General features: G+C 37.1%; 1 protein-coding gene across 1 annotated transcript in view; it reads left to right on the top strand.

Annotated features, from left to right (window-relative positions):
• The window catches only part of BTBD7 (BTB domain containing 7), a 75,163-nt gene that overhangs the window by 17,617 nt on the left and 43,905 nt on the right, over positions 1-13,641 (top strand). The window contains exons 2-3 of the mRNA XM_019745488.3: positions 9,567-9,754; positions 10,677-11,756. Coding sequence (XP_019601047.2) covers positions 9,673-9,754; positions 10,677-11,756 — 1,162 coding nt within the window. The 5' untranslated portion in view covers positions 9,567-9,672. The remainder of the gene's footprint in view (positions 1-9,566; positions 9,755-10,676; positions 11,757-13,641) is intronic.

Below are 13,641 nucleotides of genomic sequence, written 5' to 3'. Positions count from 1 at the left end.
TGTGGGACATAATCCACAATCCAGAAACTTTATTGTTCACCAACAATTCAGAGCACTAGAGATTAATTTAATATCTGTCCCTTAACCTTTGTTGGGGGATAAAGTGAAAATTGAGCAGTTTAAGACTTGAGTAACGAAAACAGCAGTGTAGGAGACAGAGAAGCATAAGGAAGACCTGGCTCTGCTCTTCAGAAAGGTTGGTATTGGACTGAATACTTTGAGATGCTTCCTTGTTTACGGGAGAAAATACACTAAATTAGGGCTCAAAATGCCTGGGGTCTAGTTTTGACTTTGCCATTTTACTGTATATATTTCACTTTGGATAAGTCACTGCACTTTTCTACCTTTACGGCCTCATTCGGAGATAAAGGGACAAAGCCTGTCTGTCTGCAGTGAAGACTTAATGTGAGAATAAAATGACTTAATGTGTGTAAACTATGTATCTCTGTTAATACTTGCGCTGAAGTCATTAAAGGACTGTGAAAAAGGAAAGACATGTCATTGCTTGTCTGCCTGTTTTAGTGGGGTTTTTTTTCTATTTTTAAAAAGTATGGTTAAAAATATGTAACATAACATTTACCATTTTAACCAGTTTTAAGTATTTAGTTCTAATGGCTTCAAGTACGTTCATATTGTTGTGCAACCATCACCACCATCTTTCTCCAGAACTTTTTTATCTTTCCCAACTGAAACTCTGTACCCATTGATTACTAACACCCCCCGCCCCTGGCAACTACCATTCTACTTTCTGTCTGTGATTCTGACTGTGGGTACCTCATATAAAGAGAATCATATGATATTTGTCTTCCTGTGACTTGCTTTTTTCACTTAGCATAGTGTCCTCAAGATTTATCCATGTTGTAGCATGTATCAAAATTTCCTTCCTTTTTAAGACCTAAAAATACTCCATTGTATGTACAGACCAGATTTTGTTCATCCATTTATCTGTCGATGGACACTTGGTTTGCTTTTGCCTTTTGTCTATTGTGAATAATGTTGCTGTGAACATATGTGTACAAGTATCTGTTCGAGTCCGAATTTTTAATTTTGGGGGGTATATAACCAGAAGTGGAATTGCTGGATTGTATGGTAATTCTGTGTTTAATTTTTTGAAGCCTTAGTGTTTTGTTTTTTGGGTGTTTTTTTTTATAATTACTTCATTGCTTTTGTATTTTGAAACATTTCAACAGAGTCATATTTGAGGCTGTGATCCATGCGTCTTTTTTTCTAGGAAATGTATTTGTTTTCCTCTCGAGTATTAGTGCAATTTTTAAATCACTCTTCTAAGAGGCTTAGACTATTCAAGGAATATGGATCCTGAGAAACAATTTTTGGACAGAGAAGTTTAAAGAATGATTACAAACAAGTCTTTCCTTATTGAATATTTATTTTTTAAAAACTGATTTCATTCAGCAGTTTTCAACTGAGCGCCTTTCTATGTGCTGAAGATTTCATGTTGAGTAAATGAAGTTCTGGCTGTCATGGCGCTTACATTGTAGTGTGAGACAATTAACAAGCAAACAAATATATAATTTCAAATACTGAAAAGTGCTGTAAAGAAAATAAGCTGAAGAAACGGGATAGAGAAAAATGGGATGGGATAGGATAAGATGTTATTTTATGGAGGATGATTAGGGAAAACCTCTCTGAGGGGATGGCATTTGAGCAAAGACCTGAATAAAATGAAAGAGTGAACCGTGTGAAAACTGTGAAAAAGTGTTCTGGGCAAAGGAAATATCAGGCCCCAAGGTAGGAACAGGAAATGCTTTTTAAAGAGACAACTCGGGAGTCAAATGAAGACCTGTCTGTCTCAACTGGTACCCAGCACACATATAAGGAAATGGATTAGTTTATCTTATTAGGAAGAAAAGTAAGGGAAAACTAAAGATGGAAAGTGCTAGGGAATTTTGTTTGTATGTTCTGTTAATGTGAGGTGTTATTTTCTTGGCACAGTGAACCCAAAGGGTATTTATCTTCCTTTCAAAGAAGGCAGATACGAGACAGCTGATAAAGAGTCTTGATTTTAAGAAGTAATCTCTAAAAATCTTAGTTAATGACATACTTTAATATCCAAGATACCTTACTGAAACTATGTGCGTGACAATAATACAGAAACTATTGGGAGACACGTGGACTCAGGCGTGTTGAGGACTGGAGGAGACCCTGGACGTCACCTGTGTCTCGCGGAGCGCTGTGCAGTCATGTGTTATGCCAAAGAAATGAACCATGGCACTTCTTAGACTCTTCTTTTATCTTTTCAAACATTGATAGGAAATTTGTAAATAACATCCTTAATCAGAAGTAGATGAATTATATTGATAGAAAGCTGTATTGTAATAGACGTCTCTCTAGAATTAAAGTATCAGTATCGGGAAACTTATTGTTAGACTTCTGCCTTTATGTCTGCTCTGTTTGCATTATTTCTCCCTTGGTATGTCCTTCTGGGAGCTCACACTCGTGATGTTTATTATTCCTGGTTCACCCATAAACTGTCCTTTGTCCTGTGTTTCTTGTTGGTTCCCAGCAGGGCTCGCCACCCAGTCCTGCAAGGTAGAGACACCTCATCATCCTTCCCTCGTCCCCTCCGTCCCCTCCTCACTCATGTGGCAGCATTCTCTAGGTGTCCTGTAATCAGGACTTCCATGGATTATCTCAGTTTTCCTTATAGATGTCCTAAACAAATGCAAAACGGGGTTTTAGGAGACGCAGACTTACGCTGCATAAACAGGACCCGGACTACCTGTTCCAGGCTCATATTTGGACTGTAATATCCTCGTCAGTGTTTCTGCTGCAACAGGTGGGTAACAGGACGAGCCGTGGAGTTGAGGAGGGAGATACGAAAATTTTTTTTATTGTAGTTCCAAGAAAGGCCCCTCATAATCCCTATGAGGGCAAGAGTTTTGTCTGATTTTCTACTTCTTGTTTTACTTAAGAGGTCTTGTTGGTGTCTCTGCAAGAGGGTCCTTCATAGCCACACTTCTTAAAACTTGTTCATCATCAAACCTACCACTACTTCCTTCATACAAGAGTCTGTCTAACTTTAGACTTCAGAAGAAATTTAGGAGGAGCACATCCTCATTTGACACGCTAACAAAGCTTCTGCAAGTATCAGCAGGTGCTCTGATGGGCGAAGGGAATTCGCAGCCGTTAGTAAGGCCAGCGCCTCCTTCTATATCGCTTGCTCTTACTTTTCATTGAAAATTTAAAGTAGTGGGGTGTTTTCTCCCATATTTATTTGGACTCTGTTAGTCTTGCTGATGTGAAGAAAAACATAATTTTAGTACAGAATTATCTCTAGCCCCCAAATCATTATAATCTTCCCATTTATAAGAATTTGAATAATTCCTGGGATTGGTCCCATGACTATACCCTGCTGGTTCAGTGCTTTGGATGTCTTTGTGAAGATGGTCTTGGATAACGATACCTTTGAGTTTTTCTATTCCTGTCTCTGTTTTGTTCTTTATTTGGCTCTTCTCCGTGTGCAGTCGTGGTCTCAGGCTTACTGTCAGGTTCACTCAGCCTATTTTCTTATCTCCCCAACTCTGCCAGTGGAGCCCTCAAAAACTCATCATCAACAAATACGCTGTTGTGTGTTTTTTAACATTTGCTAAGTTTGTGTCAGAAAATGTGAATTTTTTGACTTGGAATGAAGTTATGGTAAGTTCCATGTTTTTTCTTTTAACTTCAGTTGCTTTGAATATGTTCTCTGATTTCAGCTCTATTTTTCTCTGCAAATCTTCTGTAAATGCAAATCTAGGCTCAGATTTCTCATTGCCGTCTCTAAAACATCCAGAGTCACTTTTCTATGTACCACTAAGCCAACAGGAAAAACTGTTGTCCCCGAGGAGAGCAGTGATTTCATTTATTCACTCAAATATTGTGTGCCTGGCTCAAAGCTAATCTTTCTGTCATGAATACAAAAGCTCCAGGTGGCACCTTTACCTTCTAAGACAGTTGGTTGAGCAGGTTCTGCGAGCTATCTTGGAGGGCCTCGTCATCATTTCCGCCCTCTGCTTATAGGCCCTTTTTCCTAGCTGTTGGAGAAAATCTTTCTTGTTCCTTCCAGAGCTGCCTCAGTTTGGGAGGGTATGGCTGCTGGAAAAGACAACACAGGATTGGGTGTTGGGGCTGGCTGGGCCACGCCAGCAGCTCCTGCTCCGGCTGCTGTGGCCATCACTGCTCTGGCCCGGGCTTCCGAATCAGGTCACAGTTACCAGGGCCAAAGGCTCAGACAGCGGGGATTAAATAAGGTCCAGGGGCTGAGACGCAGGCTTCTGAACCTTTTCAGCCTTCTATTCCCATTTCTCCACCCATTGCTTCAGGAGGATCTTATTCTGAGGTTTGGAGTGTGAGCTGTGAGGTTAAGGTGGCAGAGTAAGGGGTCCATTCATGTCTTCAAGTGCAGCCGTATAGGTCCTTCACTCATCACTTTCCAGGACTTGGTCCTCAGGATTTAGTGTATAGAAACTGAGTTTTTCAGGATACCTCAGCATCTCTAATGTGTAGTTCATCCAGGCCAGGTCAAACTTGGCATAAGAACAGGCCCCTCATGAAACCCTTCTCTTGTGATGGGCTACTTCTGCTTTTCCAGTGTCAAGTCCATATTTATTATCTTATTAAACTCTTAAGATGGCCTTGTAAAATAGGTGTTATTATCCTCATTTTAGAGATAAAGTCAGATCCTTATTAACACTTTTCTGGGCTGTGAAAGACACCTCTAATAGGTCTTCCTGCAGCAAGTGTAGTCTGCTTCAGTCCATTTAGTAATCTTTCTAAAACACAAATGTAATGGTACTTCTGTCCTACTCTTCTGTGCTTTGCTCCAGTAGTTCCCCCATTGTGTTCTGAATAAAGGCTCGAAACCTTCGTATGGGATTTGAGGCTTTTTGATCCAACTCCTACCTGTACACCCAGACATTTGTACTCCTTAGGCCTTGGACACATTATTTATCAACATTGGTGATAATAGCTAACGTTTGTTCTCTCAAATATTGTGTGTCTACTTTGCGTTCTGTGGTAGATGGTAAGGATTCTAAGATAAATAAGCTGAGTGCCTACCCTTGGGAAACTTACTGCAGTTTGGTGGAAATGTAAGTAATTATGTTGTAGTATTAGTACATAATAGAGTTATAAGGTTGGGAGTTATTCCTGTTTATTCATCCTATTTCTTCTACCTTGAATGACCTTTCCTTCTTTGCTTGATGCACTCCTATTAATTCATGAAGCTCTGGCTCTAAACTAGGAAACCAGAACAGTAGTTTTTCTTAATTTCATAAGGGGTCCTATTCAGGATGCGATCACTGCTGTATTCCCAAGGCCTGCGTGCCTGACACATGGCAAATGCTTAGAATTGGATGGATCAAGCATAAAAAAAGTGTCATCCTGCCATTAAGCAACATGTAGTCTAGCTGTAAATATTCAGAAAGGCACTTCTGCTTTCGTTTCATAAGCTCTCCTTTCACTTAAGTCATTTTTTGCTTCACATGAGAAATCCTGGTAAGCGTCAAAAGTCACACTATCAGGTGTGTACTCACTTCTCATTTCTGGAATGAAACTATATTAGTCTACTCTGGAAATTTTTCCTTCGGACATTTAGGAGAGGAAAAAAATCTCAAAGATAACATTGTTCCTAAGCGCCTGAATGCCAGGCCTGGTTTTGCAGCTTGCTAGCTCTGTGACCTTGGTTTAGCAACCAAGCCTTCCGTGCCTTTTTCCTTACTTCCCAAGTCTCTCCTTATATACTATTGGGATAATAATAGACCTACACCTCACATTATTGAGAAAATTAAAGGAGTTAATTCATGTTAACTGCTTAACATGGCTGGCTCATACTGCTGATGGGTGTTACGATAATTATTGAAATCATGTATCTGCATACATGTGTCTTCAGATTTTTATTTCTGTGAGAATCTGATAACAACAAACATTTAAATTCTAGCTATAAGCTTACACATTGTATTTAAGTATTTAAATATAAGCCAAAATAATTTTGATAATTCTGGAATCTGGGTGATGGATGGAGGCTTTGGGGGCTCAGTGTACTATTATTCTCTTTAGTATGTTTTTGAAATTTTTTGTGGTACAATTTGAAATCAGATGTAGGGCAAACAGTCTCCTTTAGATCATGCTGAATGCTTCCTTTCGGAAGTTCACAGTGCACCTCAGCACTTGAAAGATAATAAAAGTCCTGAAGTAAAGAAACCTGCCAGGCTTTGTTTCAATTTTGGGAAGACTCTGGAAATGCTGGTTTAGGGGTTTTTTGAGGACAGAGGTTGATTTTTGTTTTTAAAAAATTCTCAGGGTTGTTATTTATGTTGCATTCAGCATGATTTCCCGCCCCCCTTCAATTAGGTCTGCTATTACATTTGAAGCTTATTTTAAGCCAGTGAGATCTATGATCTGATTCAGATTGATCATGTAACAGAGGGCGCTCCCCCAGAATGGTGAATCTAGAAAAACAATTTATCAGTTTTCTAGGGCCGTTGCATCCTGTGGGCCTATCCTAGTCCTGTACGCCCTCTCTTTCCCTTTCCTTTCCTGTCATATCATCCAAAGATTGGATTTCTCCTTGTTTTATGACAGACAATGCTTTCCTGGAATGAAAACATCCCTGGAGGGATTAGACTGTGACTCTCATTTCCAGCATCTAAAGGCAGCGGATTAGATTAAGAAGTACGTAGCAGAATACTGTGCTCCATTTGGCATAGGGTTTTGGTTACCTTAAGAAATGAATGAATTTGTTCCTGAGAATTTTGAGGAGTATAGCTTTAGTACTAAAACTGCACAGTTAGGGTTACCCCCAGAATTTGGAACTAGTGACATAGGGTGAACTTAAGGGTTATTATACTTGATCTAGAAAAATCGCTCCCACCAAGTTTACTTTAGTGTTAGAGCTCCAGTAGGAGATATAAATGTCAACCCGTATCAGTTCTTCTTGAATGGGATTCCCACTGACTAGGAGCTAAGCTTCCAGGAAGAGACTGTCCCTAAGTCCCAAAGACACGTTTGTTTTAAGCCACCTCTCCATGATGAGACCTCAGCGGTCTCTGTGGTGCTCATTATAGTGGCAAATTGACAAGCATCCTTATCTCAGCCTGTGACTTCCTTAGTGCTTTGTCTGTTCTTGTGTCTCCAGTGGGGCTCATGATGTCTTGTAGCCCGGAAATGGTTTCTTTAGGTTTTCTAAGTGTGCTGATCATAAAATTGAGCTTTTTAAAAAGGCGTATTTCATATGGTTTAAATCTCAAAACAGACCAACATAATAGTATTTTGTGTCCCTACAAAACAAACCTTACAAAATTCTCAGGTGAAAATAAAATGTGTGTGTGTGTGCGCGCGCGTGTAATTCAGTAAGGTAAGAGTGAAAATTCTGTCCATTTTGGTGAATTCTGATTTTTCTTCGTCTGGAAGCAAGGGTCCATTCTTCTTTGTTTTGTTTCAACAGCGTACTTTGTGCTTTGTTAGTGAATTTGCTCTGCAGTCTTTAGAAATTAAAAAGAAAAAAAATGAAACAATATGGAACTTCAAGAATGAGTAAAGGAGAAAGTGACTGACACTTTAGAAACACTTAGAAGCGCTTTTCACCATCCACTGTTACTTCCTGAGTCAAAACTCATCTTACTAATCTTTTTCCCCCTCCTCATTTTAGTAAAGGCTTTTATTTTACATGTTTTTTATTCTGGATTTTTATTAGTATATTTCAAATTTGAAAAGGGATCGTCTCTGCTGTTTTTATGTTTTAAATACAAATCTTTAGTAAGATTAGGATTTGACCTGTAAATGAGGTTACAAACGTGGCGTCCTACGACCCTCATTTCTTTTAAAGAACCACTAACAATGCCTGATAGAACCTTGAAGCTTTTAAAGAGCTAAATTTGAAAATGAAGATTTATTAGACTTACTGTTGTTTTTTTTAAGTTTGAATTGAAATTAACACAGGAAGATTTAATTCCTTTTTACAAAAATTGACAGCATTCAAAATGAATTGCAAAAGAAAGTAGACTTTTCTACATTTCTTATATTTAAGAATAGAAAACTGAATTTAACCATCAAACTTTTAAGAAAACTGACTTTGCTGGAAGAAATAATTTTCTTGACCATTTAGTGTTCACCAAATAGTCAGTATATTAAGCTCTTTGGATTCCTTGCTGGGTAGTTCTTACATCTGGCACATCTCTGGCTGCCTGTAGCCTGTCTGACTTCAGTAGCATACACCAAAGTAAAAAGTAATGTGCTGTGTTAATTTCAAATAGGAAATTTGCTTGTATGAGTAAATGACATGATTGAAGGTACTGCTAGTTTGCACAACATCTAATTAGTAGAAAGTTTCCCAGCCTTCTCATGAACACTGTAGGTAGAGAATTCTATGCTTAAATACTAATTTTCATGTATGGTGGGAAAAGACTGAAGGAAAGCACAAATGTTAACTGATTTTCTTAAACTTGAATTCCTACGGTTATGCTGTGTGTGTAACAGAGATGAAAATGAATTCCAAGAATTTTGACAGAGTTCTGTTTTCCAGCAGGGATTTTTGTGATTTGTGTGTGTGTCTGTCTGTCTGTCTCTTTCCTATTTGTTAAAATACTTCCTCCTTCATTCTGAAGCAACATTAACTGCCTTCTTCTTGGTTTCCTAACATTTCTAATATGTTTTAAATTGTGTTTTCTCTTAAACCGTTATCCCTTTTAAGTCAGATAAGTTTAATATATACAGATGTTATAAAGGTTTAGAAGTATTCCTATTAACCCTGTTCTCTCTCAGGTTTTCTTCTCTGTACGTTTGTGTATCTCCTGCTGGCAGTTCTGAAAGTTAAGGTTCCATGATGTGGAATTTATTCTGTAATTGTTAAAATTGTCTCTTACTGGTACTGCCCTGTCCATGTTAAGTCAAAATATTACATAATAGACAGCAGTATTTTTTATTTCAGGGCTTTATGGGGAGGATACAAAGAAGTTTTTGTTTTTTATTGAGTCTCACTGTATTTATAATAATATCTCTTAAAATTGCTATGGAACAAGTAGCCTAAAGATATTTAGTATTAATTGTTCACCTTTCCTTCCCCCTCTTTCAGTAAAATGCCCAATTTCACAGATTAAAGAACAATTTAATCAGTTTTATCTAAGGCAGAAAAACAAACCAATCATTTAATCATCTGCTTTTTTTATGTGTAGTACTGGTATCAGCTTCCTAAGTTTTTGTAAATTGCTTAGAAATGTTATATAATAAGTGGTGGTTGCCTCGAAAGATTTTTTAAAAATTGAAAAAAATTTTGTTAGTCTAAATACTTTTCCCTGTGATTTGAAATAACTCTATAACTATGTATTTAAGTTAGTCTAATATGTTACTTTTTGTCATAGAAAGTATATAATTAATATATTTTATGCTTCAGAATTGCAGCTAACACTGACTCATAATTCCAGTTTATTTGTTTACATTTCCTGAAATTTTTACATGTGAATTTGACAGCATATCATTGTTTGCAAATAAAAGCAGTTTTTGGTAACTTACTTTTCTTTTACTGTGCAATTTGAAAAAAATGAATAAAATTATTTTTGTTTCAAATCAAGAAATGGATGAAAAGAGGCTGTTGGATCCAGGGTTGAAAGTTCGTAAAGGCCTCTGGGATTATACTCTGAAGAGTCAGCAGATGGAATGCCTGAGTGACTGAAGAAAATGGGTGCTAATGCATCTAACTATCCTCATTCATGTTCCCCGAGGGTAGGGGGAAATTCCCAAGCCCAGCAGACTTTTATAGGTAACTGTTTTCTTACTTCATTTTCTTTTGTGAATATAAATATAATTGTGTTTTAAGTGGTCTTTTTGGATGAAAAGAGAATTGAGCTGTGGAAAGTTACTATAGATAATAATTCTGCAGCATCCAGATCTTTTTCCCAACAAATGGAAATCTGATTTATGATTTTTTTAAAAAATTTTTTATTGGGGAACAGTGTGTTTCTCCAGGGCCCGTCAGCTCCAAGTCGTTGTCCTTCAATCTAGTTATGGAGGGCGCAGCTCAGCTCCAAGTTCAGTTGCCATTTTCAATCTTTAGTTGCAGGAGGCCCAGCCCACCATCCCATGTGGGCATTGAACCGGCAACCTTGTTGTTGAGAGCTCGCACTCTAACCAACTGAGCTATCTGGCTGCCCCTGATTTATGATGTTCATCTTAGCTGAGTCACTATATAGCACAATTGATCTTTCCTTTGGTTATCTTAACCATAATTGCCAATTACCCTAGGAAAAGGAGCAATCTCCATTGGTGTGGAAATAGTAAAATATATGTTTCTTGTGTCCTGGTCCATTTTTCCCCCCATACAAATGCAGCCTTTGCGTAGTTAAGGGGAAAAAAACATTTCACAATTATATATAAATAATATCCTTAATTTACAGATCCGCCTAACTCTCATTTCCTAAAAATCCATGATTAAGATCCATGATATCTGGTCCTTGGTAGCCAGAGAACCAAAAGCATTTTTTAAAATTAAGAAAAATCTGCTTTGTTTGTCCTATTTCTTATTTAATATAAAATGAGTTATTTGAACTTTTTATAAAAGTCAGTTTTATTTCAATGGTTCAGGAATGTCTGTAACAATTTTTAACATGAAATATATGTTAAAGTGAATGTTGAAAATGAATGTTAAAAAAAACACATTTTTATTTCTTTAATTTCCTTCTTAGGGACATCATCCTATTCTCAGCAAGGCTATGGTTGTGAATCAAAATTATATAGTCTTGACCATGGCCATGAGAAACCACAAGACAAAAAAAAGAGAACCTCTGGCCTTGCCACCCTCAAAAAGAAGTTCATTAAGCGTCGAAAATCGAATAGGTCTGCTGATCACGCCAAGCAGATGCGAGAGCTCCTCTCCGGGTGGGATGTCAGAGATGTGAACGCGCTCGTGGAGGAATATGAGGGGACTTCAGCCTTAAAGGAGCTTTCGCTACAAGCCAGTTTGGCTCGGCCCGAAGCCCGGACACTGCAGAAAGATATGGCCGATCTTTATGAGTACAAGTATTGTACTGATGTAGACTTAATATTTCAAGAAACTTGTTTTCCTGTTCATCGTGCCATTTTGGCGGCAAGGTGTCCTTTTTTTAAAACACTACTTTCTTCCTCACCCGAGTATGGGGCAGAGATCATAATGGACATCAATACAGCTGGTATAGATATGCCCATGTTTTCTGCTTTGTTACACTACCTGTATACGGGAGAGTTTGGGATGGAGGACTCAAGGTTTCAAAACGTCGATATCCTCGTTCAGCTTAGTGAAGAATTTGGAACACCAAATTCCCTTGATGTAGATATGCGTGGACTTTTTGATTACATGTGTTACTATGATGTCGTCCTTAGTTTTTCTTCAGACTCTGAACTGGTGGAAGCTTTTGGTGGAAATCAGAACTGTTTAGATGAAGAGCTCAAAGCTCACAAGGCTATTATTTCAGCACGGTCCCCATTTTTTCGAAATTTATTACAAAGGAGGATACGGACTGGTGAAGAAATCACGGACCGAACTTTGAGGACTCCCACAAGAATTATATTAGATGAGTCCATTATACCAAAAAAATATGCAAAAGTTATCTTACACTGTATGTATACCGATGTGGTGGACCTCTCCGTTTTGCACTGTAGCCCCTCTGTGGGGAGTCTCAGTGAAGTTCAGGCTCTCGTCGCAGGGAAACCAAACATGACCAGGGCAGAAGAAGCCATGGAACTTTACCACATAGCGTTGTTCTTGGAATTTAACATGCTTGCACAAGGTATGAAATTCTGGTTTTTAATTTTTATTTGTAAAACTACATATTTTTCTTCCAGATTGAAAACGCAACCAATATGTTCCATGATTTCATTGTTTGGGATTGAGAGGGTCAGTTTGTTTAGAATGTATAGTTATGACATCTGAGACAGAATTGAGGGTTAATATTTCATGTGGCTCTTCATTTGCTATTAAAACCAAGCGCTCAAAACTAATGACTAAGAGCAGTAGATGAGACTCGAGGCTCTTTCTTCCCTAATGTAAGAGAGGCACAGCGACATGTAATTACCCAGCTCCCACCCACCTACACCCTGTCTGCACCCAAGCTTTGAACTTCAAGCCCCGTTTCCCAGGTTTCAAGGTTATTCTTGATCTAGGATTCTTTGGATAACTTAACATAGATTCTCGTGTTTACTCAGTGCCTTATTGATGCTGAAGAGTTTAGGATAAGAATGAAAGTTCATGACAACAATGAAGATACATTGAGAAATTTATTTGAATGAAAGAATCGGGCAGGGTTTCTGATTTAAATTTTAGTATATTCTAAATCTTTTCAGGCCCAACATGTGCATGAAGCAACAGCCCAGACGCTTGAGGTGTGTAAAGCACAGTTAGTGCAAGACTCCTGCGCCTTCCTCATTGAATTTAGAAAAAAAGTTTTAAGTTAGGACGGCACTTTTTGTGTTATTGGCAAATGAATACATGGAAGTTACATTAGAAGAATTATATATCTGTTGGTAAACATTAGAATCTTGACATTTCAGATCTGAAAAGAGACCTGTGGGAGAGCAGAGGGAAATTGCTGTCTTGACAGAATGTATTCTTAGCTTTCTATGGCTATATATTAAAAGAAAACAACCTATATGACATAAAATTACTTGAGAAATTTATCTAATGAGTATTTGCTAAAAGAACATTAGAAGTTGCCAGTTAGAGAATGTTAATGGTTTGGGTAGAAGATCTGAATTTAAAAAGGAAAGCTAAGCACATTTTTCTAACTTGAAAATATTGTATGGTGTATGGCTAAATCAACAAACTAATAGGACTTTGAGAGAGAAAAAAATAAAACAAATGCCCCAGTTAAATAACAATGTCAGTAATAAGAGGAATTACACAGAAGGCATTGATAAACATGAGTGAAAAATTTGAGATTTCTATTACATAAAGAATCTGTTAAAATCTTATTTTACAATTATCTTTTTAGTAATTGTTCTGATTTTGTTTTATTACCACAATCAAAATGTCATTAAAATATTTTCTTGTTAGTTTAAAATACAAATCATTATTATTAATAGTAGACTGTTTAGGTGTCAGATTATAGGAAAAGGTGTTATCAAAAATAACCTAGCAGCTTAACCTTTTATTCTTTTATTCTGTTAAACCAAATTTGTGAGAAAATGCCTCTACAGAAAAATTTGAAGGTTGCAACATTACCAAAAAGGTATTATAATAATTTCTGTTTTCTCAAATTGGTTTTATTTTTGACATGTTTAAAAAATAAGAAACTAAAGTGTATTGTGCATACTTTGCTGTTTTAAAAAATGGTAAAGCATCTCTTAGTATAGTTTTGTTGTTTTAAGTTTTGAATGAAAAGTAAAATTGTGAGCCAGCTCTTGGATTTAGGTAATACTTTTTTTACTTCATCGATATTAAGTGAGTTTAATTTTTAAAAATCATTTAGCTAGATATTGTATTTTTTTTAAGTACGTTTAAAATACAAAACAACCCTCCTTGTATTACTTTAATCTTGGTTAGTTTTTTAAAAATTCCCTTAAATTTGGGTGTACATGGCTTTCTATTTCCTTCCGTTATTCAAAATATAGTTTCTAATATGTGGTCTTTTGCTTTTTGCAAAAGGCCTTATCTTTCCCCCCAAGCCCATGATACAA

The sequence above is a fragment of the Rhinolophus sinicus genome, chromosome 3, assembly GCF_057876585.1.
Source record: "Rhinolophus sinicus isolate RSI-liver-muscle chromosome 3, RSI-T2T, whole genome shotgun sequence".
Lineage (NCBI taxonomy): Eukaryota > Metazoa > Chordata > Mammalia > Chiroptera > Rhinolophidae > Rhinolophus > Rhinolophus sinicus.
This window is presented reverse-complemented; position numbering and strand designations above follow the sequence as displayed.